General features: G+C 53.2%; 8 protein-coding genes across 8 annotated transcripts; 2 read left to right on the top strand and 6 right to left on the bottom strand.

Moving 5' to 3' along the window:
* Window positions 1-1,580: 1,580 nt before the first annotated feature.
* On the bottom strand, window positions 1,581-2,782 carry ASPACDRAFT_79266 (DNA-directed RNA polymerase II subunit RPB4). Its single transcript, XM_020205356.1, has 3 exons — window positions 2,395-2,782; window positions 2,069-2,196; window positions 1,581-1,992 (listed from the first exon to the last, which is right to left on the bottom strand). The coding sequence occupies exons 1-3, from the start codon at window positions 2,583-2,585 to the stop codon at window positions 1,865-1,867; spliced, it is 447 nt and encodes a 148-aa protein (XP_020055700.1). The 5' UTR covers window positions 2,586-2,782; the 3' UTR covers window positions 1,581-1,864.
* A 260-nt stretch (window positions 2,783-3,042) lies between these two features.
* On the bottom strand, window positions 3,043-4,996 carry trm5 (tRNA (guanine) methyltransferase). Its single transcript, XM_020196374.1, has 4 exons — window positions 4,507-4,996; window positions 4,354-4,455; window positions 4,218-4,295; window positions 3,043-4,150 (listed from the first exon to the last, which is right to left on the bottom strand). Exons 1-4 carry the CDS (start codon window positions 4,853-4,855, stop codon window positions 3,210-3,212), a joined length of 1,470 nt encoding a protein of 489 aa, XP_020055699.1. The 5' UTR covers window positions 4,856-4,996; the 3' UTR covers window positions 3,043-3,209.
* Window positions 4,997-5,031: 35 nt separating this feature from the next.
* Window positions 5,032-6,579, bottom strand: ASPACDRAFT_120713 (uncharacterized protein). Its single transcript, XM_020196373.1, has 2 exons — window positions 6,273-6,579; window positions 5,032-6,162 (listed from the first exon to the last, which is right to left on the bottom strand). Exons 1-2 carry the CDS (start codon window positions 6,409-6,411, stop codon window positions 5,270-5,272), a joined length of 1,032 nt encoding a protein of 343 aa, XP_020055698.1. The 5' UTR covers window positions 6,412-6,579; the 3' UTR covers window positions 5,032-5,269.
* Window positions 6,580-6,680: 101 nt separating this feature from the next.
* Window positions 6,681-10,198, bottom strand: ASPACDRAFT_79264 (PX domain-containing protein). Its single transcript, XM_020205355.1, has 6 exons — window positions 9,807-10,198; window positions 9,528-9,757; window positions 9,154-9,462; window positions 8,474-9,095; window positions 7,181-8,421; window positions 6,681-7,115 (listed from the first exon to the last, which is right to left on the bottom strand). The coding sequence occupies exons 1-6, from the start codon at window positions 9,934-9,936 to the stop codon at window positions 6,891-6,893; spliced, it is 2,757 nt and encodes a 918-aa protein (XP_020055697.1). The 5' UTR covers window positions 9,937-10,198; the 3' UTR covers window positions 6,681-6,890.
* Window positions 10,199-11,744: 1,546 nt separating this feature from the next.
* On the top strand, window positions 11,745-12,479 carry ASPACDRAFT_61139 (uncharacterized protein; the record flags this gene model as incomplete). The annotated part of the gene is made up of 1 exon (XM_020203632.1): window positions 11,745-12,479. The coding sequence occupies one exon, from the start codon at window positions 11,745-11,747 to the stop codon at window positions 12,477-12,479; it is 735 nt and encodes a 244-aa protein (XP_020055696.1).
* Window positions 12,480-13,082: 603 nt separating this feature from the next.
* On the bottom strand, window positions 13,083-14,189 carry ASPACDRAFT_61138 (extracellular proline-rich protein; the record flags this gene model as incomplete). Its single annotated transcript, XM_020203631.1, has 1 exon — window positions 13,083-14,189. One exon carries the CDS (start codon window positions 14,187-14,189, stop codon window positions 13,083-13,085), a length of 1,107 nt encoding a protein of 368 aa, XP_020055695.1.
* A 3,201-nt stretch (window positions 14,190-17,390) lies between these two features.
* Window positions 17,391-22,683, top strand: ASPACDRAFT_52744 (glycoside hydrolase family 95 protein; the record flags this gene model as incomplete). The annotated part of the gene is made up of 10 exons (XM_020202654.1): window positions 17,391-17,524; window positions 17,580-18,165; window positions 18,219-18,587; window positions 18,635-18,978; window positions 19,469-19,586; window positions 19,779-20,035; window positions 20,092-20,964; window positions 21,023-21,254; window positions 21,346-22,067; window positions 22,419-22,683. 10 exons carry the CDS (start codon window positions 17,391-17,393, stop codon window positions 22,681-22,683), a joined length of 3,900 nt encoding a protein of 1,299 aa, XP_020055694.1.
* Window positions 22,684-23,230: 547 nt separating this feature from the next.
* On the bottom strand, window positions 23,231-24,989 carry ASPACDRAFT_120704 (endo 1,5-alpha-arabinase). The gene is made up of 4 exons (XM_020196372.1): window positions 23,902-24,989; window positions 23,650-23,837; window positions 23,459-23,598; window positions 23,231-23,409 (listed from the first exon to the last, which is right to left on the bottom strand). The coding sequence occupies exons 1-4, from the start codon at window positions 24,687-24,689 to the stop codon at window positions 23,359-23,361; spliced, it is 1,167 nt and encodes a 388-aa protein (XP_020055693.1). The 5' UTR covers window positions 24,690-24,989; the 3' UTR covers window positions 23,231-23,358.
* Between the last annotated feature and the right edge of the window lie 383 nt (window positions 24,990-25,372).

The following is a 25,372-nucleotide window of genomic DNA, read 5'->3' as shown; positions in this document are numbered from 1 at the left end:
TCTGCGCAGCAAATTGCGGTAGTCATCAGGATCAATAAGAGAATCTCCGGTTGAAGCGATCGATCAGCGAGGAGGGATCCGACTCTCTCCATCGAGAGCATTTCCCACACGTAACAGTAAGTTGTTCGCCGCCAGTTCCTGCGCCCTTCGACTGCTGGAAGCGATAAGCCGGGCGGGCGTGATTGGATCTGGTGGTCTGGGGGGGCAACCGAGGGGGACTTGGTATTACGTACTGGAATCCTCTCCCACCCCATGGAGGAAGTTGTGGTTGACCGTTTCACGGCTCGTGGCTAAAGGTTTAGATGTGATTCTTACTACTGACTGATCAGAATACCTAGTGATTGTATCTACCAGGGCAGGGGCAGTTGCGTTGCTTTGTACTATCTCCCAATTGATCAGATCTGCTTCCCTCCGACACTAAGCACTTAAGCACTTAAGCACGAGAGCACCGCGCTGACTGAGCCGGGGAAAGAGGAGGGGGGATTGTGACTGGTGCGCCTGTCGGGAAACCTGCATTACTCAGCAGAGCCTCCAATCACATCATCCCGATAACGCCATTGAGACACCAATCAGACAGACAGTAGAGAACCCAAAGGGGGATAGCGGCAGACCGGCAACGGGGATCGGCCCTGCAGCGGCGGCTTTTCTTTCCCCACAGCCCTCCAGGCTTCGCCGGCCAGACGCCAAACCCGGCGACCAGACCAGTGACCACTGACCACTGACCAACAAATGCATGCGCTTGGAACTGCACTGCAATGACCAAAGGTACCTTAACTTAAAAATACCTACAGTAGGTAAAATGAAAAGTAATGAACTGGAATGCATCTCTCCCGCGGATGATTGGTGGATGACCGCGTCCTTGGGCAGCTCTGCCGCCAGTCCTTAATAATGAAAATGCTGGCCGGAGGAGAGCTGTCCGAGAACTGTACTGTGTACACAGTAAGTTACCTTAATTCATCAGTCACTCACACTCCCAGTAACCTAGAATAGACCATACTACCACCAACTCTAACATTGTCCCCGTAGTCGGTAGTCAAATCCCCCTTCCTACTTATACTTATACTTTGACACACAGACTCCGTGGCTGAGGATGGATCTGACCTCTTCTCCCCCCAGCAGCGCAGGGGGCATCTCGCACGGTCGTTGTGTCTGATTGTGTCTGACCACCTTCTCGCTTTGTTTCTGTTGTTCTGGGGAACAAGAATCAGACAATCACTTATGGCCTAATACGAAGTATGCGTATACTAACCTACTCGGAGTAGAACTTAGGGTCTAGCTCCCTCTTTAGTTTCCCCCGGAGTTGCGACACATGCCCCGGTTCCAATTCTCATTACTTAATGACCAGGAGGATGACTCAATTTCTCGTCCGAGTCAAATCGGTAGTTTGGAGTTTGGGGCTGGTTGCCCAAGTTTCAGCCAACTGCCTCGTCCCGATGCCTGGTTGGACTTGATAATCAAGTACTCAACCACAAAGTAACTTCTAGTACGCTGATTATCTCATGAGCTTGAAGACTATATCACGCCTCTTATTGGCTTGGTGTGACCTCAGGCGATTTTATTGACTTTCCGAAAGATGCGATCGCCTTTCAAGAGATTTCCGTGGGCATACTCGAGTACATCACATCTACCGTACACTGTACGAGTCTCAACCTAGGAGTAGTCTACAAACCCCATGACGACATCATTCCCCCGGCCATAAACAAATCCCTCTACGATACCTACCCCCCCTCCCACTGCCCAAACACATCAATAACAGGACACAAAAAGACAAAACAACACCAGAACTCCATGCTAGAATTTCCCTTTCCCTTCCTCCCAACCTTTCAAGCCCATAACCCGGGAAGCAGATCACCCAAAATCACACTCACTCCGTGAAGTTCCGCAACTTGGTCAACTCATCCAACAGCTCCTGCAGATCCCCATCCGAGATCTTATGCTGCAGACTGGGGATGAGCGATTTCGCCTCCTCCGCATTATCGCAGCAGAGACTGCCTGTGCACCGGACGGAACCGTTAGTACTGCCTCGCTGCCCCAGGTTTTTCCCAAAATACAAAGGAGGGAAACGAACCCAGCTGCGACCGCTCAAACATCTCCAACTCCGTATGCGAGTTCAGCAACCGCTCCACCGCCTTGATGTTCTCCTCGTCCTTGAACCGCGCAAACACCTCCAGGTAGTCTAGGGTCTTGGTCAGGTTTCTGGTTGGAGATGGTCACATCAGTTAGCCTTGTTGCGGTACGCGTAGTTCGGTTTCCCTCCATCAACGATTGAATCCCAAACTCGACACATCCACCCCCATTGACAACCCTCTAAACCCCTCGAACTTAATACACCCCAGTCCAGTCCAAATTATACCCTGCCCCCCTCCCCCCAAGATAGAAAAAGATGCAACTCACTCAGGCTCCTCATACTTCTTCCCCCCGCGCCGCTTATTCTCCAACACCTTGTTGATGACCAACCGCGCCTCGGATAACGACAGCGTATGGGTGTTCTGATCCGCGCCCAGGCGCAGCGTCGACGCCGCCTCGAGTTCACCCTGCGGAAGGGTGCGCTTGCGGTGCGTGGGGGCGGGGAGTTGGAAGCTCATTTTTTTTCGGCTTTGCTAGCTGATTATTCTTCCTTTTGTCTTGGTCTAGTCGCGATTCGTAGCTGCGGTTCGTAACTCGTACCCGATGATGCTGATGAAGTCGGTGGTTTGTGATGCAGTGTAGTGTAGTGTATTCGATTCGGTCGGGTCAGGTGCGCTTTGAATTGGGGATGTTGGGGTTCAGGTGTTGACGGTGCCGAGTTTCTTTTCGGACGGACAAAGGTTGAGGTGAGGTGAGGGCGGTAAGTTAGCTTGCTGTGGGCGGAGAGAGCGGGGGGGCGGTGAGGCGTGGTTTTTTCTCCGTTATCATTATCATTATCACTACCATTATCGACCACTAGGTGAGATAACAAGAACACAGGACTAGGTGAACTATACTGTTTCTTTTGGCGGGAATATTTATGCACAATGTTGTGCGAGGCTATTTTTTGCATGGTCATGCATGAAGTAAAGGAACAATGTGTAGGGTATCATTTTTAACATTGTACTGTGTTTTCAGGAACTTCTTTCTACACTCTCTAATCGAAACCAACGCCCTGTATACATGTAGGCTATGCAATATACCACGAGTATCATGTGTTTCAACGGTAGACAGTCCGCCGGACCCAGTCTCCATGCGACAGGTCATACCTTCTTGAAGGCCACCTCCTCCGGCAGGCGGAAACTGGCACAGAACATCTGCTTGTTGGGACTCACCAACCGCACGTTGTGGATGGCCAGCTCCAGCTCCTGCCGGCCACTGCCCCCGACGCGGTCCTCCGTCGTGATCTCAAACCCAATGCGCTCCGAGATGCGCTGGCAGATATCCACATGGTCGTGGTGCTCGTCCTCGGAATGGCCCGAGAAGCAATACACGTGCACCTTCGGCAGCTTCTGCTCCGTGTGCGGCGCGAACCGCGCCTCCTCGCCCGCGTACACCCCGACGAAGGCGTCCAAAAACTCGATCGCGTTGCCGGGCAGGTTCATCACGTAGTGCTGGAAGACGGTGGGGCGGTGGAACACCTCCGGCGGCGGCGCGGTGTCCTTCTGGCTGCGGCGGACTTTGGGTTCGATGGTCACAGTGAGCGGGGATTCGAGGAGCCGGCGGGCCGAGGACCGGATGAAGTCGCGCCCGTCCTGGTTGTGCGGCGTCACGAACTTGTCGACCTTATTGCGCTTTATCGCGTCCTGCATGACCTCGTACCCGTGCGGGTTGAGGTCGTTGGCCCAGACGAAGATCTTCTTCTTGCCCGCCGGCACGGCGAAGGGGCCCACGCCCGCCATCACGTCGCAGACCATCTCCCCGGGCCGGAACTTGTCCACCAGCCGCCGGTGCTCCGTCTCCAGCCGGCTGTTCCAGTACACCCGCGAGTAGTCGAACCGGAATTCGCAGTTCTGTTCGTGTTGGATGACGTTCAGGTCATTCACGCCCCCGAGCAGCTCGAAGGGGAAGGTGCGGAATTGGCTGTGGGAGCCGACGTCGTCGGTCTTGCGGATCACCGTCTTCACGGTGGGGTTCTTATCCAAGAGAATCTCGGCAATGATCTGTTTGTAGGGAAGGTATTGTTCGCGCAGGTTGAGGTGGGCTGGTTTGGGTAGAATGGTTAATTACGGGCACGAACGGCTTGGCTGGCGGTGGGAGCCAGTACATACAGACGTGTCCGACTTGGGTGAAGCCCTGGGGGATTTCATCGCACAGCTCTTCGGGGAGAATGGATGCCATGATGTCGGCTGGGAGGAGATTAGTCCACAAAAATTGCACATCGGGGTGGGTGGAATTGTTATGTACCATAGGACCAGTAGTCATAGTCAATCGTCAAATCGTAAGGGCCAACGCTCACCATGCCCTTCTCAACCAATTCGGACACGGTAGGAGACCAGGTCGCCGTATCTAAGCCTTCTATCAGTTCGTTGCTCTACATCAAAGAGAAGATGGATTGACCGTCATGCTTGATCTCCTCCCGCAGCAACAGGCATTTGCGCACGGCATCATCCTGCTTGATATCCCGAAGCGTGGCCATCCTGGGCAGCGCCAACAAGTCGCGCTTCTTGTGCAGTGCTTGTCGCACAGTCGCAATATCCGAGGTCTTAAAGATCGTGGCAGCAGAGACCGGCACCGTTCGCTTGAAGAACGACCGGTCCAGCACGCGCATGGCGCGATTCACGGGGGGCCGAAACATGGCGGGGATGTCGCTGCGAACCGGCTTCGTCTCGGAGTCAGTTTCCTTGGACATCGGAGTCGAGGTGGATTGATGCTGCGATTTGATGCGCTTCGGAGGTCTGCTGGACATTGATCGTGTAAGATTGGCCGATCGTGGGGTAATCGCGCGGTCGGAGGCTTTCTAGGCGTAACTTTTTTTCGATTCAAATCATGGAGTCGAGACTGTAGAGGCCCGCTTATCAGCACGTGATGGGGATAAGATCAATATGCCTCACAATCACATGATGCGATCATGAATCGATCGTAGTGAACTCAGTAGAATACAGTTGTGTCAATGACGAATAGGGACATTCGCTTATCGGGCCATTCATAAACACAGTAGTCAAGTCAACGTCCGCACAGCAGACTAAGAGACATTATGGTCCGCGCAGAGCTATAGCGTAGCACCGAGCCAGAAAGAGCACGGACAAATAAGTAAAAGAAAGTAAAAGAAAATACATCGAAACATGGTATCATATATCCCTGCAAAGACAAAAGCGTTCCCCTATCTCCGTCCCTCCAGCTTCGCAAGTCGCGCGTTCAACTCCTCAATCTGCTCATCTTTCTTCTTCAACGCCACGCGCGAGATGTCTCGTCCCCGGATAATCCCCTTCATCTTCAGATCATATTTATCAAGCAGGGACATAAGCTCCTCTTGTGCCTGCTTGGGAAGAGCTACTCGATGACCCTCCAAGATCCGGACGGCCTGCGAAGCCAGCTGCGATGCGTCCAGCGGCGTCTCATCGCCCCCAGCCATAGCATCCCGAAACCGAGTCGGGGTCGGCGACATTGAAATCTCCATGGACGAGGGCGGCGCCGCGGTCGCCGACGAGAAGGATGGGACGCGGTCGGTATGCGAGCGGGGTGTGACTTGCGCGAATGAGGCGGTCGAAGTATGACGGCCGAGTTTAGACTCATGATCATCTTCCGTGTCCGACCACTTTCTCTTCACCGGAGATGTCAAGGACGGCGGCGGCTGGTGAGCGCGAGGAGCTGGACCCTGGTGGGCTTTGGGAGGTCCGAAGTTGGGCCGGCGGATTGGCTTCACGTCCAACAGTTTGCCTACTTCGGCCCCGACCTCGTCGTCCCACTCGAATTCATCGATGTCTTCTGACATCATGCGCGCCTTAGCGCTTCTGGAGAACATGTGGCTGTGCTGCTGCTGCTGCTGCTGCTGCTTCTGCTGCCCGCCGCCCGTTGCGGGGCTGTGGCGATGGATGCGCGGCTCTGTCTGTGGGGTGAGGAGACCGTTGTATACTCGAGGTCTCTTGGTCGGAGTCTGGGCCGTTGCAGGATCTGGCTCCGATCGAGAATTGGAGAGGACGGTGGCTTTCTCGCGCAGCTCGGCGTCGCTGGCCCAGAGGAAGAAGTCGCATTTCTTGCTTTCGCATGTGTAAACTGCGGAGAGGCAGAAAAGAAGGAGGGGCAGCGCCCGCGATTAGTCGCTCAGTCGCTTTGTCAATCGCAAGACTGGGTAAGTCGAGGAAAAGGAGAGGGGTATAGCATACAGTATCGACCATGGTTTGTTCCGTGATTCTTACACTGGAACTTGTTCGCAGGCTTTCGAACAGGACAATTGCAGTGCCACATCCCCTCCACAAAAAGCCCATTGAGGCGAATAGCCTTGCGCGGCGACGGGGAAATCATGGCTAGGATGTCGACAAGAAGTGTATTGGGCGTATTGGGTCAGGTGCTAGGTGATTAGATGCAGACATATAAGTAGTACGCAGGAGAGGATGATAACTAACTCCTAGTCTATGTATGGATGTATAGTGGCCCCTGTCAAAGATTGTCGCCATGGAAACTGAAGTCTCGGATACTGATTCACTACGGATCGTTTCACTGATTCACTGATCCGCCGGCCCGCTTCCCACTTTATTCCAACCGCCCTCGGAGTCTGAATCCAGTGCTTTTCGGTAAAATTCTTCATGTAATTATGGAAGTATACTAAGATTACTATAGCTATGTGAAGACACAGTATCAAGCTAGTCTTGACCCATGTAAGAACTTCCCTACCTACTCCACTCGATACATAACCCATGCCCGAATGCCAACAACCAGAACTATATAAACGCTGTGTATGAGTGATCTAGAGACTCTAGGGTATCTTAACAATGCATGTGCATCTAATCCGCAAGCACCTGTCGCAACATAACACCAAACGACTCAGATAGTTTGAGTATCTCCTGGATCTCCGGCTTGACGGGCTCTCCCGCCGTACGCCGGAGCTGATCCTGCTTCTTGACCCGACGTCTCCGCTCAGCCGTGATGGGATCGAGATCATCTTCGTCATCCAACTCATCGGACGCGTCAGACTCTTCGTCTGAAATGGCAAGGTCCTCAAGATCGGCCTAAAGGAACCATTGGTTAGCTAATGCACTACTTGCCTCCTCAACTGACGCAGGGGTCCTCATACCTCATCCAAACCAAAGTCACTGCTCCTGAAGGTCGTGCTACCAGGGATGATCTCATTGCCAGTTCCCTCAGCTGCCATCTTCTGTCTGGTCTTATTGAGGTGCCACCGTTTCCGATCGGCATGCCATTTGATAAGAGCGTTAATCTCATCCAATGCCTTGTCTTTGTCGATCTGGCCCACATCCCTTGCACCTGTGAGTAGGGCATTCATGTCTAGCTTGCCACCACGTGGTCCTTTGCGCAGGAATTCAAGAATGTCTTCGATCCATGCCATAAGGGATCCAAACAGACCGTTGTCATGTAAGTGCACCTCATGCACAAACTTGTAGAAGCTGCTTTGGTGGCGCTCACAAAGATCAATGAAGGCTTGAACAGTCTGGTTGGGGTCGGCAGACACATCCTGTCGATAACACTTTTCGATCACGGCGATGGCGTCATCCGCGAAGCGTGCGAAGTCTGTGATACTGTTGTAGACATTGGCCGACTTGTAGACCCTCACGAGCGGCTCGTAGAAAATCGTGAAGAGGTCGCGGAAGAGCTGCAGAGTAACCGGCTCCTCCACGATGCTGAGCATCATAGTCTTGTCCCGCTGGCGGGTGTAGAGTTTGAGCAGCTGCTTCAGATTGGCAAACCAATGAGCGCCTTCTCGCATTTCCGCGTCAACACTCTCGACAGCCTGATTCCAGGCAACGTAGGCATTGAAAACTTTACCAAACTGTTCTGGGGTCAACTCAGGAGAGATAAGCTCCGTCTTGAGAATTGCCACAATGATGTCAACATCCTCTGCGGTGGCTTCGGCGCGAATCTCATTCTTCAAGTCTTCGTCGGCGTCGGTGAATGCCTTCAACTTTTGGCAAAGGACAGGATCTTCAACCGTCGCGGCCAGCGCATCGATCGACTTCTGGAAAGCTCTGATCCCGTCGTGCAAAGTCATAGAAAATATGCGTTGGAGTAGGGACCGGGAGCCAAAAGGTTGAGCCAGGAAGAGGTCCAGTACTCCTGACATCACAGCTGCCGGGTTGGCAATGCGAATTACATTTTTCAGAAGACTATAAGGGACAAGAGAGTGGATCCTCTTGGCCTGCGCGAACAGTTCAGGAGAATTGTCCTCGGCCAGGAAAAGATGATAGAGCGTAGCGGCAACTTCAATGCGTAGCCATTCGGCGAATTTCTGGTATTGTGGGCTCAAATCCTCCACTGTCGGCTTCTCCTTGATTTCAGCAAAGAGTTTCGTCAATCCATCTAAAACTGAATCAGTATAGTAGCACTTGAGCAGGATACAGACCCGACTTACTACTCTCGACGATATCCCGGCGGAAATTCTCCATGTACGCGTCCAACTCAGCCGCCCGCGCTCTCGCGATCTCATAAAACCGCTTCTGCTCCTCAATCCGCACAGCATCTACCTCTTTGCGCTTCTGCATATCCAGTTTCTCCTCTTCATTCAGAGTAATCGGGTTAGCAGTCAAGAAGTCCTCGAGAGCTTTGGTGTCCGCCACCCGCTTGTTCTGTAGCAGAGTACGCAGAAACGCTCGAAGGGAGACTCGCTGTTCCTCTCTGTAGAGCACCGTTTCCCGGGGCGCGTCTCCGGAGGCCCGAGGCGACCGGAGCGACCGCATGGAAGACCGTGACAGTGAACGAGTATGGTGGTTGCCGGGCGCTAGGTTGCGAGATGAGTAGCCGTCGTCTACTGCGCTCGTGTCTTGAGTGGAAACAGACGAAATCGATGAGGCTTCGTCGTCTGCAGAGCCAAATATGCTGGATGTCAATGAAGACTTGTTCTTGCGTGGCAGCGGAGGCAGTGGCTTCCCGGGAAACTCAGTGCGCAACCGTTTGTGCAGCCTAGAGAAGTCGCCGTATCGACGAGCCACGAAGGTATCTTGCTTCCCATCTCGGCGCACCCGAATAATGAACTCCTGATCATAAATGTGTTAGTGATGTTCTTCAGTTGCTCGAAGATTTCTCTGAACATACTGCGTGTTGGTGATATCGCACAGTCCGTCTGACCGATGTAACCCGGACCGCAGCCACATTGATGTCCCATCCGTGAATTGAGTTTCCTTCAGGCATGTTGACCAACAAACCCTTTTCGTTGGCCCCGCGATCCACGACTTCCATCTCCGAAAACTGAATGCGTTCTTCATAGCCCGATGCAGTAGGGATTCCAGAAACCATCATTAGCTCGACCAGCTTTTCGCATTTGCGCGCCAGCTTTCTGCGCTTCGTCTCTTCCAGGCGATCCTCCGACGAAGACACATGTTTCTTTGCGAACGACTCGAGAAACTACAACCTTGCGATTAGCGCTTCGCATTATAGGATCGGGGCTCTATGGTGAGGAATATACGCACCACTTGAAGCTTATCTTGCCAGAATTCCTTCTCACGAGCCTTATCCAGGAATGGGAAGTTGCGCACATGGTGCACGAAAATATATCGGAGGATGGGGAGTTCAGAATCGACTGGAGCAACTTCACCGAATTCCGACTTGAAGGGGGCGCCGAAGCGTTGCAGGGCTGTAGGGGAGTTCAGCTCGGCGATTTCGCTCTGGACTTGTCGGGCGATGAGTTCGCGCTTGAGATCTGCGACCGTCAGCAATCATGTCCGCAGGGTGCTGCGACAGGTACTAACAATGTTCTTGCTTCCCAGTCAAGATTTGGCTTGTGGAGGTATTAGTGGTCGTGGTGGAGGGTGAGTCGGTCGCGAGGCCGACCGACTGGGTTCCGTTAGGAACAAGAGGGGCGGAGTTCGTTGCGGCCATCGTGAGCGACAGTCCAGATTAATTCCTGTCACCAGGAAACGATAATGGGCCGACTTTGTATCTCGAAAGATCAGGGTCACAATTATATGTAAGAATAGCTTCGAAAACTTCTAGAAGGTGGAAAAAAACACAGGAAAACGTCTGCCTAATCGCCAAGGTTCCGTGGGGTGTGTGACGTCTGCTGAGGGCGGGCGCTGAGGCGGTGCGAGAGCGGAAAAAGAGCTTTCTATTGAACTCGTTCAAGCTGTGCAAAGGGAGAATGAAAAGCTATTGGACGAAGAGAAAAGATGTCTAAAATGCAGAAGATAGTGAGGGGGAGAGAAGGAGAGGTGGAGGAATGGAGAAGAGGGAGAGGGAGAAAGAGAAAGGATGATGGATGAGGAGATCAAGTGGTAAGACCAAGTGAGAGTGACGAGCGACGGAGAGGGGAAATCGGGCGGAGGAGAAAATAAAGACCGCGGGATCAGCAGCAGCAATTGGCTTGACTGCAGGGGGGAATAATAATCAATGGTTGACGCGTGTCCCAGCTGTAAGTCTCTTAAGACTTCAGGCTCAGCCCTGTAGCCCCGCCATTCCACCCACTGTGGGTTTTAGCATGAGACTATGAGATCATCTGTCTTTCTACACTCCCAACCAAGATTGTCGCCAAACAATGCACTTGTTCCTTTCTCACAACATGTCTTCAAACTTTCCCCCCCGTCCATCTTTCAATCTACTATGTATTGTCCAGTACCACCCCAGACTTGATGATCCTTGGGACGGCCGTAGTGAGCAAACAGCCACCCAGGCCTCACGGCCGATATTTAGGATTCTAGTTCTAGTTTTGATTTTATCTTTGGATTCATCCCCGCAGTGTGCTGCTCACCTGTTAGCTTTGGCAACGAGATTTTTAAATACAACAAGATCCACGGGTTTTTGATCGAGATTGAACTTCCCCTCCGTGGCCACGATTTTTACATTTCTCCTCGCTCCACTGCTAGAAGCAGAAGTAGATCTGGCTGTAATTTGGCATTATATACATCATCTTACCCATACAAGATACGGCCACTCGAAGGAACATTGCTTAAGGTGCAGACTGCCTCTATATTACAACCTTGTAAAACGCACTCTCTAGATGTGGCTGCTTATGAATTTCAGAGAGTTGTAACAATGGTGGCCAGGGAGGGTAAATTGGAAATGGATATCGCAGCATTAGCTACATCTCCTTGGCCACCTAGTGTCCTATTATCCTATACATACGACATAGGAAAAGCTTATGCACAGTTCCATGAATACTAGGCTTTCTTTTGCTCAGTAATAATGCTACTGTTATTGCGGAAGTGCACCTGTTGCAACGCAGGGCGCGATCCCTTAACCGCAGATGCTTCTACACGGAACACACTTCCGGTATGACAATAGTATAGAGTCAGTATAGAGTCAGTATAGAGTCAAGTTCACCTCACAATCAACCCACTTCAGGGGGAACGCTGTGTAATTCTCTTTCTCTTGCTCTCGTCAAATTTTCTTCTCTCCTACCACTCCCTTGATTTTCTCCAGACCTTACTAAACCCTCACCCCTACCTCAAAAAAACCTCAGAGTCGAGCAGATCTTCATAAAAAAGATCACCGAGTTGAGCACAACCAAAAAACCACTAAAACCACTGAGTCGAGCGAATCTTCAAGCTCCTCCAAATATCAAGCTCCTCAAAAGCATCAAGCTCCTCAAGCAAAACTATCAAGATCTTCAAGCAAAAACTCCAAGCTTCTCAATCTTCAAGCTCCTCTCACGCCCCTCAACGCTCTCTTCAAAAACCCCTCACATCCACAGAATGAACCGCAAGGCTCTCAAAGCTTTGATCTCAAAGCTGCAATCCCGAAGCGTGGCCTTCCTCGCATCAGCGATGGAACCTCATCACCCACAAGTCCAAATGGCCTCTACTCTTCTATCTCAATCCGAAAAGAACAACGACGAAACAGCCGCCCTGGCAAGCTCAGCCTCCACCTGCACAGCCAGCCCAAAAGAGCTGTACTGCCAGCCGAACTACGCAAAACTCATCCTCGATGCATTCTGCAGCGGCCAGCCCGTGTCCTGCATGTGCCTGCAGATCAAGAGCGACCGGCTGCGCGATCATCTCCGGGGGCCGTACCCCACCAACGAAGGAATACAGTTCCGGGCCGACGACATCGAATACGTCTTCCACCTGCTCGAGGGCATGAGCCGGTGTGAGGCCTGCCTCCACGAACTGCCGAGCATGGCGCAGCTGCATGGGCTCAGCAGCGAGGCGATCGAGCGATACCGGCTGTTCTACCAGTCTTTGCATCGGGCTTTCTTCAGTAGGGGATGTGATACGCACCATGAAGCGCTCCAAATCGACATGTACTGCTCGTTCGCCGTGGAGCAGATGGAGCGGATGGCGGCGAGTATTGGACGGATTGTTGAGGCGTTGAGTGCGGAGCCGCGTTTTGACCAGGATGCGTGGTATGTTGTGTCGAATCAGGCAGAGCGGCTGATGACGGCGGCCACTACGTTGCAGGATCGGACGGAGCAGGCTGCTCGAGTCTGAAGATGAAGAAAACTTTTTTGGGGAGGTGAAACGTCACGATGGCGATGATCGAAGGAGGGACGATGTCATGTCGATGTGACAGAACGGTTGCGACTGGAATGCGACTGGAATGGGAATATTCTTGACGAACAAACAACCTTGTGATAAATATCCTTGCGACATACGACAGAGGAATCACAAACAAAAGGCAAACCCCATTATGGAGGGGCGATCCAAAAGAGAATCACCTGGATGAGACACTTGAAGGTATTGACGATGATGTTGGGAGAACGATGTCTGAAAGACAATCATGTGTATCGCACTTGTGTACAGAGCCATCGTTGCAGCAGCGGTCAGCGGAACAAGAGACTAGTCAGATAACGCAACAAAGACTCCATTGGAAACCAAAACTATCTAAGCATATTCTGATACAAGCAGACCCCATCCCATCAGATAATCCATGGCCGTAGACAAACAAGAAACGCCGGCCAGCCGAGATCCACCATTCGATTCATACACGTGGAGTCATGCAAACGGTATGTTGAATATCACCCTTGGACTGCAATCATCTTAGGTTGTGATACCGTTGCGGGATTGTGAACCCTACTCCGTAGGTTCTTTCATTCAAGCCTGGAAGGGGAAAGCGCTGCGGACCGAAGCGGAGGAGCTGGGGGAGGCAGCGGGGATTTCAGGGGAGCCGGGGAAGGGAGCAAGAGGAGTGCCAGTAGCCTGAGGGGCGGCGCTAGAAGGCTGAGCAGAGCTGCCGCCGCTGGCGGACTTAGTCGAGTTCTGAACTGACTTGGAGGCGTCAACAAGGGGCTCGACGACACCGCCGCTGGAAGGCCGCACAGGAATACCGGTGGGCTTGGGAAGGCTGCTGCTGCTGGGCTGGGTGGCATTGGTAGAGGCGGATCCACCGGTGGGCACGGCCTCGGGCTCCTTGTCGTCACGCTTAGAGATACCCAGGTCGGACAGGATACCGGTGACTGCAGTGGGGATCGGGAGGCCGGAGGGCAGGATGCCAGAGGGAATCAGCGAGTCCAAGTCCTGGCGCTTCTTCAGAGGCAAGTTCGAAGGAAGAGTGATACCCAGGTCAGACAAGATGTCGGTCACTCCGGATGGGATCGCAAGGCCCGATGGGAGGATGCTAGACAGGTCCTGACGCTTCTTGATGGGCAAGTCCGAGGGTAGAGTGATTCCGAGGTTGGACAAGATATCGTTCACCCCGCTAGGGATGGGCAGACCAGAGGGGAGGGTGCCAGAAGGAAGAAGGGACTCGAGTTCCTGACGCTTCTTGAGAGGAATATCGGAAGGGAGGGTAATACCCAGGTCGGACAGGATACTGGACACTGCGGATGGGATCGGAACCCCGGAGGGGAAAATCTGCGACAGGTCCTGGCGCTTCTTGAGAGGAATATCCGAAGGAAGGGTGATACCCAGCTGGGACAGAATCTCCGTCAAACCAGAGGGAAGAGGAATGCTCGAGGGGAGAAGGTCGGTCAAGTCCTGGCGCTTCTCGACGGGCGAGCCTGAGGGAACAGTGAGTGTGGGCAGCTCGGATCCTGGACCCTGTGAAGGGATTGGAAGCCCCGAGGGAATAAGCCCAGATGGCACAAGCCCAGTTGGAATAGGAGGAAGGTCGGAGAGATCCTGTCTCTTCTTATCGACGTTCGCGGGCAAGGCCAGGGCGTAGCCCACAAGGCATAGAGGAGCGACGTTCTGAAGCTTCATGTTGAAAGATTGCTGGTTAAAGCGAAGAAGTAAAGTAGAAGCGAAAGTGATGGGAAATGGAAGAAGTGAATGAGTACCGGATTCGATCGAGAGAGCACTGAAGCCTGATAGCAAAAGACATATCCGGAGGGGATTTCAAGGATCCTTTATAGATCTTGGTGGAACATCATGCTGTGCTGAAAGTGAAGGATCAACAAACAATTATTCCCCAACTGGAATCTACGGTCCAGGTCTACAGCCGGCAATTGGCAGCGATGACTTCTTCATGCACATGCCGATATCGTTCTGATTGTATCAAGGGAAGTCTGAGCGGATGGGTCTCGCCCCGCAGCTAAACAATGACTTCGATATGCCGAAGTTGCAAGTCGTGACAATCTGCCAGGGACCATGAAGGCAATACGGATCTCACTATTGCGAAACAATGGTGAGTCCCGGATTCCTTCCGATGGTTCGAAGCTAGAATGACGTGACAGGTCGCAAGGCCCAAAAACGAGGTTTTGTTCTAAGCACGCAAGGGCTCAAGTAGGGCACGCCCATCGCAGACGTTATCGCACTGCTGGCCAATGAAGAACAAGTCGGGTTGCCGACAGGACCTGTGGGTGCTCAGGGCCTTCGGTCAGAGGCGTAGAGACTTGCAGGAACTTGGGGATTTTCTCGGCCTAGATGGGTCAACCCCAAACTCACCCCATTCAGCCCTTGGATTAAGGTGAGCTGCGATGGTTGTCGGTGGAGCTCCGAATCGGAGATAGATAGCCGCCGACCAATCAATTGCAGAGCTCGCAGCATCCTCTTGATCGCTGCTTCAGTCGTCCATGGATCTTTTGCCTTGCACCGGAGAATGCAGCAGCGCCTTGCACGACGCGTCGTCCTCTTCTCCAATGGTGCCACCTAGGTCATCGCCTCAACTGCATCTTGAGTTTGGGCTGCACAAAAGGATGAGGTAGGGAAGTCCAGAAAATGTTATCAGTGTCGGTGAGGGAGTCTTGAGTTTCAGAGCTTCATGTTTCACAACACTGTCATAGACTCTTAAAACGACAAGGGCTGGCGAAGTATCACGGACCGTTGCATGTCATCCACCGTGGCGTTTCAGGCGAACAAAGTCGATGGGCCAGTGGTGGGTAGAACTGTAGGTAGTGGATAAAGTCACTTCAGGCCCGAGAAGATCGATCGAACGGGCCCGATGTTAGCACCTAGGGCAGAGCCATGGGAATTCCAGGAACGACGATCTTGAGTTCTTGTTCCAGTGGTTTTGTGAGAGATTGAGTGGTCAAGACCCAAAAAAGAGACAAGTGCAGTGGATCTCGACCCGGAGCGGAAGCAGAGCGGAAGAACAGCGGAAGAACAGCGGAGTGGTGGAGGTGAAAATCAGAGCCGATGGTTGCCTGGACCCTGAGGCAGTAATCTTTCTCACCCTCCGCCTTTTGCTGTCCCTCCGCATCTCTACTTACTCCACCCTCTCAAGGTGGCAATCATCCTTCCTTGATACGACTCTTGTGGGGTTGTCCTATAATGCCAGTGATTGTGGGATTATCCTCCACAACCCGCAAATTCCCCTGTTTTTGGTATCTACCTCCTACCCTTCGCTAAAGCCAGTGGGACTCGGCCTTGAACTGCATAGGCCAGAGGCAGATTGTGTTCAATATACATCATACAGTATCAGACTCCTGGAGCTTCCCTCATTATGGTTATCTATGGCCGACTAAGGAAATCTTCTAGATGAAACAGGGAATCTTTTGGGGTTCGCTAGTGGCCTGCAAAGATTAGGTTTACAACGGGCCCAACCTACACCGTTCAACTGTGACCAAGTGATTGGAGAAAGTACAGCATTTCCTACCTATTCCACCGAAGAACAAGCATGTCATCTGTCAACAAGCTTCCTGGCCAAGCACCATGATCTCGCTTTTCTTGGGCCTGTCTACCCTGTCTCCATGGACGGTCAGCAATGCAATGAGTCCAATTTTGAGCGTTGGTGGAGAGCATCGAGTCTTAAACTTTCGAGGAGTTTCGCGTCGTTACAGGTAGCGATCGGCCTCCACCTTACGGCTTGGAACACGCCTTAACGACTGGTTCAAGGATTATCACTACACAATGGGTCGAACCTCACTGTATTCGACACTCGTTAGAATATCCTGTTTCGATTCGTGATCGAGATCCATTGCAGCCGTGATATGGCGCCATAATCTTGCCAAACAGCTCCAGGCAGTTCCAGCAGAGTGTGCTGACCCGGCGCGAGACACAGACAGTAAACCATACCTTCGGCTAAAAGCACATGCATCTGACCATTTCATATCCATGCATGAGGCAACTGCCTTGAGGATGATGTGTTCGTCAGTATTACCTGGAATGGCAATTCCCTCAATGATCAGTCTGCAAGGGCTGTGTGATGAGGGGCGATGCAGGTCTACTTGCTTTTCCTGAGTCGGTCACGCCGTCTTTGACGACAGTTTCACTAATCACCGCATCCCGAAGATCGCGGATTGACTTAGTGACATCAATCGACCCGGAGCACATATCTGAAACAATCAGAGCCTTGGTCCGAACGTCTTCAGGGTGTCGTCTCCGTATCGCAGCCTTCACAGCTTTGTGTCACACTTACGTCAATTCTCATGATGTTGATAGATCTTCACTGCGTATGTGCATTTCTTCCTGCCTCGATGAAGTCGAGAGCAGTTGTCGAGCCGGCAGAACAGACTGGCTATCCTACTGGTGGTTGATCTCAGCTCGGGATTAAGCCGAGAGCGGATTCGGCTACCATCCAATCACATTGCTTTGCACTGCATACAAAATCCTACACGTGATTCTTTCCAGAAACCGACCAATCAGAATGGAAATGGAAAAAATGGGACTGAATGGTTTTTTGCCCGACAGGCGCCACCGTGGGTAGGTTTCAGTCACCAGAGACACCAGTCGCGAAGCATACAACAAGCGGAGAATAAGGTCAGTTTGAAACCAACTAGAAGACCTGGGGTCTGATAAGCCATGTGTCAGCCATCTCACTTGGGCTTATCAGTGGTCCACGCTGATGCAATCCGGCGCCATGATTAGCCACATCCTTTGCCTTGCGACATTCCACCCAGGCATTGAACATTTACTGATCTGTACTGATTTCTTTGGAAAGGTGTTATTGTCTGGATCCCTTCCAACCCGTCCCAGTACACGCTGTAGATATTTACGGCCTACGGTTTACACCTAGACATCGCAATGCCGCAAGTGAAAAGCGTTGCAATCATCGGCACGGGGCCGGCTGGTGCTATTGCTGTCGATGCCCTGGCGCAGGAGAAAGCTTTTGATCGAATTCGTGTTTTCGAGCGACAGGAAAAGGCGGGCGGATGCTGGTACGCTTGCCTAATTCTTCTCAATGGCTTTTGGAGAAATTGACACTACGAACAGGGTGGCACGACCAGAGGAGAAAGCGGTCGCTCTGGACGTTGAGAAACTCTCCGCCAGAATAGCTGATGCCCCGCTTCCGATCCCTGAAAGTCTTCCCCAATATACGCCGGCATCATCGCAACATCGCTTCACTGACTCGCATGTCTACCCTAATCTGCATACCAATGTGGATGCTGCCACCATGGGGTATTCCCTAGAACCGATCCCAGTTGTTCGCTCTGAATGGTCAATTGGACTTCACGGGCCCGACACACCGTTCCGCCATCATACGGTGATTCGGCAATATGTCGAAGATCTTCTCAATCGTAATGGCTACCAAGATCTGGTTGAGTACAACACCACTGTAGAATCCGCCGTGAAAGATCCTCAGTCTGACAAATGGGTTTTGACCCTCCGCCGAGCGGGAGAGCCTGGAGGAGATGACTATTGGTGGAGCGAAACCTTTGACGCCCTTGTTGTTGCCTCGGGGCATTTCGCAGTACCATACGTACCAGCCATCCCAGGTCTCAAGGACTTTGTGGAGAAGTACCCCGAGAATGTCTTGCACACAAAACAATATCGTGGTCCGGAACAATTCCGAGGCAAGGTGAGTGTGCCTGTCATTCAATGAATGGGAGCATCGCTGAATATGGTCTACAGAAAGTCGTCACGGTTGGAGCCTCAGTGTCTGCGGCAGACACTGCTGTTAGCTTGATCGGCTCTGCTCAATCACCCATCTACGCCGTTGTCCGCGGCAAGTACAATCCCTACTTTGGAGACGAAGCATTCAAGCATCCTCAGATCGAGCGGCGGCCACCAATCGCGCGCATCTCCTGCGAGAACGGAGACCGCACTGTTCACTTCGAGGACGGGACCTCGGTCTCAGACGTCGATTATATCATCTTCGGCACGGGGTTCACCTGGACATTACCATTCTTGCCCAATATCCCGATGAGAAATAACCGCATTCCTGATGTGTACCTCCATGTCTTCCATCGGCAGGATCCGACCCTAATGTTTATTGGAGGCGTACGTGTTTCTCCGGCAGTCTGGGCGAATTTTGCTGACAGTAATAGGTTGGCGCCGGATTGACTTTCAAGATCTTCGAATGGCAAGCTGTGGCAGCAGCGCGGGTGCTGGCAGGCAAGGCTCATCTACCGCCGCACGAAGAGCGACAAAAATGGGAGCAGGATCGCATCGCAAAGAAGGGCGATGGGCCGGGCTTCTTGATGATAAATCCTGAGTTCGAGGAATACTTTGAGCAACTGCGACAGCTGGCAGGCGAGCCGAAAGAGGGCGAACCGGGGCGTAGATTGCCCCCGTTTGAGCAATCCTGGGTGGACTTGTTCAACGCAGGCCACGAGCGCCGGATCGAAATGTGGAAAAAGGCCAATGCGACTGCAGCAGGAAGCAGGCTCTAGTTGGAACATGTCATGGGGTTTACAGACAGTAGTCGATAGCAGTATCAGCAGTATCAGCAGTACCAGCCATTACCAATAGACCGATCTGACCACCCTGGATTTTTATTGCCAGCAAAAAATGCAAATGCGGAGTCTCGCCAAATTCCGGCAAAAAGCAAGCAAGTGAACGAGTTTAGCACAGAATTAGCAGCTTAGCACCGCGCCACAATTGCGCCGATCTGCAGGTCAATTCATTGCTCACCGATAACTCCTCCAATGACACTGTCTGACCCCTCTCGGTCGTCTCCTGCAGCCAGCATCTAATCTAGTTTTCCCGCAAAATCGAATGGTCCGATCCCCCGCGGATGCCACAGGATGATGATGTTGTCGACGCATCACGGCTGAATTGAACGTGGGATATTAATTGACCCTTCCCCTCATCCGCACTCGGAACTCTCGGGTTTCTTGCGTTCTGCTGCAGCAAACGATGCGTTCGACGGTCGCTTCCAGTTTGTTGGTGCTGCCTCTAGTGGCAGCCAAATCATTGTGGTCTGATTCTCCGGGCAACTACAGTAGTATCATCACTACAGCCTTTCCTCTGGGCAATGGACGGTTAGGAGGTATGTCTGTTGTTCATCGCACCTGACCTGATGTGGAGATTAATCTGCTCGATAGCAATGCCCGTCGGCCTTCCAGGCAAGGAGATTGTCAATCTGAATGTGGATTCCCTGTGGCGCGGGGGCCCTTTCGAAAACCCGGTGCGTGCTCTCAGACCTGATTAAAAAAGCCCGACTTAGCACGAACTAACGTCCTATACAAGGCCTATACCGGTGGTAATCCGAACGTCTCCAAAGCCGACGCTTTGCCCGGGATCAGGGAATGGATCTTCCAAAACGGAACCGGCAATGTGACTGCTCTGTATGGAGATTTCCCGGATTACGGCTCCTACCAGGTTTTGGGCAATTTGACCATCGATCTGGGAGAGTTGGGGGCTGTGTCCAACTACCGGCGTAGCCTCGATCTGGAGTCTGGCGTTTACCTGGATCAGTTCAAGACTGGCAATGTCGACATCACCAGGTAAGCGCATACTCACCTTCCTATGGTGAGAGAGAGGACTGACTGGCGGTATGCAGAGAAGCATTCTGTTCGTATCCGGATCAAGTCTGCGTCTATCGACTAGCATCCAACCGATCCTTGCCGGCAATCACCTTCGGGCTGGAGAATCAGCTCTCGTCTCCAACCCCGAATGTAACCTGCCAGGGGAATAGCATAAGTCTGTACGGCGTCACCGCGCCTACCATCGGCATGATCTATAATGCCCGAGCGACGGTAGTCGTTCCCGGAGCGGAAACCTCGAGCAACTACTGCTCACGGAACAACGCCACCCTCAACGTTTCCAAAGGTCAACGTGAGGTATTCCTCATCTTCGCCGCCGGGACTAACTACGATGCGGCCAAGGGCAACGCTGCGGCTGGATTCTCATTCCGAGGGCAAGACCCCTACCAGCAAGTGCTGCAGACCGCGACGAGCGCCGCCAAAAAGTCGTACGCGCAATTGAAATCGGCGCACCTGAAGGACTTCCAAGCGCTCTCGGGTACCTTCGAGCTCACCCTGCCAGACCCGAACAACTCCTCCAGCAAGCCGACCACGGAGCTGATTAGCTCGTATACGCTGCCCGGGGACCCGTTCGTCGAGAACCTGCTGTTCGACTACGGTCGATACCTCTTCATTTCCTCCTCGCGACCAGGAAGTCTGCCGCCCAACCTGCAGGGCCTGTGGACGGAGTCCTACTCCCCCGCGTGGAGCGGCGACTACCACGCCAACATCAACCTGCAGATGGCGCACTGGGCCGTCGAGCAGACGGGTCTGGGGGAGTTGACGGAGCCGCTGTGGCGATACATCACGGAGACGTGGATGCCGCGAGGGGCGGAGACGGCGGAGCTGCTATACGGGGCCAGCTCCGGGTGGGTGACGCACGACGAGATGAACACTTTTGGGCATACAGCGTGAGTGTTTCCCTGCCTGCATACTCACAGCATTCCCAAGAAAGCTAATCCTGTGCAGCATGAAAAACGACGCGCAATGGGCCAACTACCCCGTCTCGAACGCCTGGCTCGCCCACCACGTGTGGGACCACTTCGACTACACGCAGGATTCGGCCTGGTACGAGGAGACGGGGTATCCGATTCTGGCCGGGGTGGCCGAGTTCTGGCTGTCGCAGCTGGTGGAAGACGAATACTTCCACGACGGCACCTTGGTCGTCAACCCGTGTAACTCGCCTGAACATGGTCCAACCGTATGCCCGCCCCCATACCCCCCAAAGCCCATATCCCATACCCCAATTCCCCCAAACCAAAACACCCTCCTAACCAACCCAATAAATATAGACATTCGGCTGCACGCACTACCACCAACTCCTCACCGAACTCTTCACCCACCTCCTCACCACCCCCTCTCAAAAAACAGCCAACAATTCTCTCCAAACAACCCTGCGCAAAACCCTGGCGCACCTCTCCCCCGGCCTCCTAATCGGATCCTGGAACCAAATCCAAGAATGGAAACTCGACCTCGACACCCCCAACGACACGCACCGCCACCTCTCCAACCTCTACGGCTGGTACCCCGGCTCCTCCATCTCCAGCCCCTTTGGCCGTAACACCACCGTCACCGCCGCCGTCACCACCACCCTGATCTCCCGCGGCAACGGCACGGAAGACCAGAACACAGGGTGGGCGAAAGTCTGGCGCAGCGCGTGCTGGGCCAACCTCAACGATACCGCCCACGCGTACGCGGAGCTAACCCTCGCCATTCAGGAGAATTTTGGGCCGAATGGGTTCAGTCTCTACGGGGGCAGTGTGCCGTTCCAGGCGGATGCGAATTTCGGGGTCGTGGGCGCCGTGCTGGAGTTTTTGGTGCGGGATAAAGATCTTAGTTATGCGAGGTTGGATGCAGCGAACGAAAAGGAGGGGAGTGGGGGGAAGGTGTGGCAGGAGGTGGTGTTGGGGCCGGCGATTCCTGATGCTTGGGGTAATGGGGAGGTAAAGGGGGTGAGGGTTCGGGGGGGTGGGAGGGTGAGTTTTGGGTGGGATGCGGAGGGGGTGGTGGACTGGTGTGTTTTTGATGAGGAGGGGAGAGCGGGGGGAGTGGAGGGGGTGAGATTTTCTGTGAAGGGGGGTCGGGGGATTGAGTGCTGAGTTTGAGGAGGTTTAGGTTGTGGTACCTAGTCCGGGAGGGATTTGGGTAGATAGTGGTTCTGTTGAAGCCGAGTATAGTTAGTAGTATACAAGAGTTGCATGGTCCAACTACACCCGGGTACTACCCAGTAAGCAGAACAACCCCTATGATTGACCTAACTGCCGTGCAGCCACGGCAAAATGGCTAAATAGACGGAAAGCCGGGTATCCATACTAACACATGCTCGTCTTTATCCATTCATATATCCGGTCTATACACTGTACAGTCCCTACTTTCACCTCCGACATCATGCTCCGAGTCAACAACCGCATGGCCTTCCCCCACAAAATCCACGCCAGATCGGCATGGCAGGCATCGGCCTCGCCGTCACCATCCTACCCGCCCAGACCCAGGAAGGGAGAATCCTCACCACCCATCTCGACATCACCGACCGCCCCGCCGTCGACGCCTGGATCCAACAGACGGTCACGCACTTGGGCCGCCTAGACGGCGCGGCCAACATGGCCGGCAGCACGGCGTGGGCGCGCTGACCTCTCCGACCCCGACGAGTCGGACCGGCAGCTGCGCGTCACCATGTACTGCCTGCGGGCCGAGGTACGCGCGATCCAGCAATCCGCACTTCCTTGGGTATCATCAACGCGGCGAGTATCCAGGACGTGCCTTCCATGCGGCGTATTCGGCGACCAAGCATGGGGTCATTGGGCTGACGCGCAGTGTGGCTAAGGAAGTGGGGCCGGGGATTTGGGTGGATGCTGTTGCGCCGTATGTTTTTTTTTCTCCCTTTTTTTTGGTGTTGTGGGTTAGTTTAGGGGAGTCGGTGGTTGTTTTTGTTGAGTGATGCTAGCTCGTATACCACGGGGCAGGTGTTGAATGTGGACGGGGGGTGGGATCCGTGAGATTCGTGAAAGGTGGCTTTGTACGGGTGGTAGTATTAGTCGAGTATGTACATGTATAACAAGTCCGACTCCAGTAAACAACATGCTGTATATCGCATAGGAGACGCCAGGCCTCAACTCTAGGAAAAAATTATCGTATCATATCGTCGCCTCGTTAATGTGGGTGAGATGCGTGTTCCTTAAGGCGGATAGCATGGCTTTCAACTATGTAGCCGAAGGTATCCCCAAATGACTGAACGCATTATTAGTATAATGCATGGAAAGGGGAATGGGGACATACAAAGGAATGAGAAAGCATGAAGCGTATAATCAGGTCCAAACACGACTCCGCTGCTTTCGCTCGTTCCGGTGCTGTTGTCGCTGCAAATCGCCGTCAGCGGGGTCAGAGGGAGCAGATCGAGATACATACCCAGAAACAGCGACTGGCCATCCGTCTTTGTAGTCGAGGTAATTCCATCCCAACTGCGCATCCTAGAGTCGGAGTCAACCAGGAATCTCCCCTCACGGTAGATCTACTCACGGTATCCTGGAACCCAATCGAGGTATTGACTAGGGTCAAGTTAGCAAGACATCCGGCCAATTCGACGAGAGCCAACCCACGGTAATGATAGTACAGAACATCGGAATCCCCATCGGCACCAGACAGAACCCCAACACCCCCAGGAGCATACACGGTCCCATGGTTCGAGCCATAGACCACCGTCCCGCCTCCGTCTGTCAATTGCCGTCCATCCTTATCCACAAACGGCCCCTGGACATCCTTCGACCGTCCAACCCGGATGCTATACCTGTTACACGCACAGTCAGAAACACAGCCCCATCCACTGCACCAATCTCCAGATTAAAACCTACTCCTTCCCTACAGCAGGAAACCCATTCTGGAATCCACAACACTTGCCATGACTGAACCAAGCATAATAGTACGGCTCTCTGTAGCTCATAAACGACCCCTCGACCGGTTTCACCTTCTCATCGGGCACATAAACCAGATTCGTCGTCGCATTCTGGCGCTCGGGCTCCTTGACCGAGAGCAAGTCCGCAGCCAGCGGCACCAAGTAGATCCCATGCCAGTAGCTCCCATACAGCAGGTACGGCTGCCCCGTGGTCTGATCCTTGATGAAGGCCGGGTCGATGGCGTTCGAGACCGTGTACGGGTAGATATCCGACCCGTTGCCGTGGCCCGTGTTGATGACGGCCCCGTGGTCCGACCAGCTGCCAGGATCTAACTGGGTGGCGGTCGCCACACCGATGGCGCTGTCGCGACTGCCGGCTTTGCTGATCGAGTAGAAGCAGTAGAAGGTGTTGTTCCACTCGATGGCGGTGGGCGCCCAGGGGCGGCTGCTGTTCTGTTTCTGGATCTCGCTGGGTCCGTCGAGGACGGTGCCGAGCTGCGTCCAGGGTCCGTCCAGGGACTGGGACTTGTACATGGGGAGGTGGACTCCGCCCTTGAAGAGCCAGTAGGTCCCGTCGTAGCGGAGGATGTTGGGGTCGTGGACGGCCACGTTCCCTACATTGGGGAGAGGGTATTTGGTCGTCTTGGAGAAGGACGAGGACTCGGTCGGTGACGAGGCGCTGGGCTGGGGACTGCCATTGACCGCATGGAGGAAGATGATTCCAGCCAGGAGGGTGAGAAGATGCATTGATGCCGTCTGTTTCGCATGTGAGGTGCGATAAACTGGACCGCGCACTGGGGGGAGGGGCTTCAATTTAAGATGAGAATCAGTGTGGGCGAGAGCTTATTAGTGGATTACACTAATATATACTAGTTAGAACTGGCCGAATGTAGTCTCAATGCATGTGCAATGGCTGTGAAGACTGCGGGACAGCCTCAATGGACCGCTTTGGCGACAGCCATCTTCTTCATTGGATACGGGACACAGAGCAGACTAAGTGGTAGAAACAGGGCTGAGCGCCGGAGACTGGAATAGTCTAGACCAGACCCTAACTAGATAGTCAAAGTGGGCCAGATTCCACGGGGGAGGACAAATAAAAGTTGGTGCCTAGAGATGGATGCAGTGATGCAAGTGTGGTGTAGACAAGCAGTCATCGAGAGTAGATCTCAGAATAGGTAAACAGTGCATCAACAAGAGGGTCCTGTCCTGTCCTGTACTGTACTGTACTGCAGGCATCTTATCTCTTATCTCCCGCCCTAAACAACGGAGATTCGCTGGTAAGGTAATTACCACTCAGGGGCTCAGATACTGTATACTCGAAGTATATCAATGAAACTGTGCCGCATTCTAGATCACTTATTGGTCTGCTATTTTTGTATCTTCTAATCTTTGACTCTATGTACTGTATTATATGAGATTCGTTATACAGG

This window comes from Aspergillus aculeatus (genome assembly GCF_001890905.1).
Source record: "Aspergillus aculeatus ATCC 16872 unplaced genomic scaffold ASPACscaffold_9, whole genome shotgun sequence".
Classification (NCBI taxonomy): Eukaryota; Fungi; Ascomycota; class Eurotiomycetes; order Eurotiales; family Aspergillaceae; genus Aspergillus; species Aspergillus aculeatus.
This window is presented reverse-complemented; position numbering and strand designations above follow the sequence as displayed.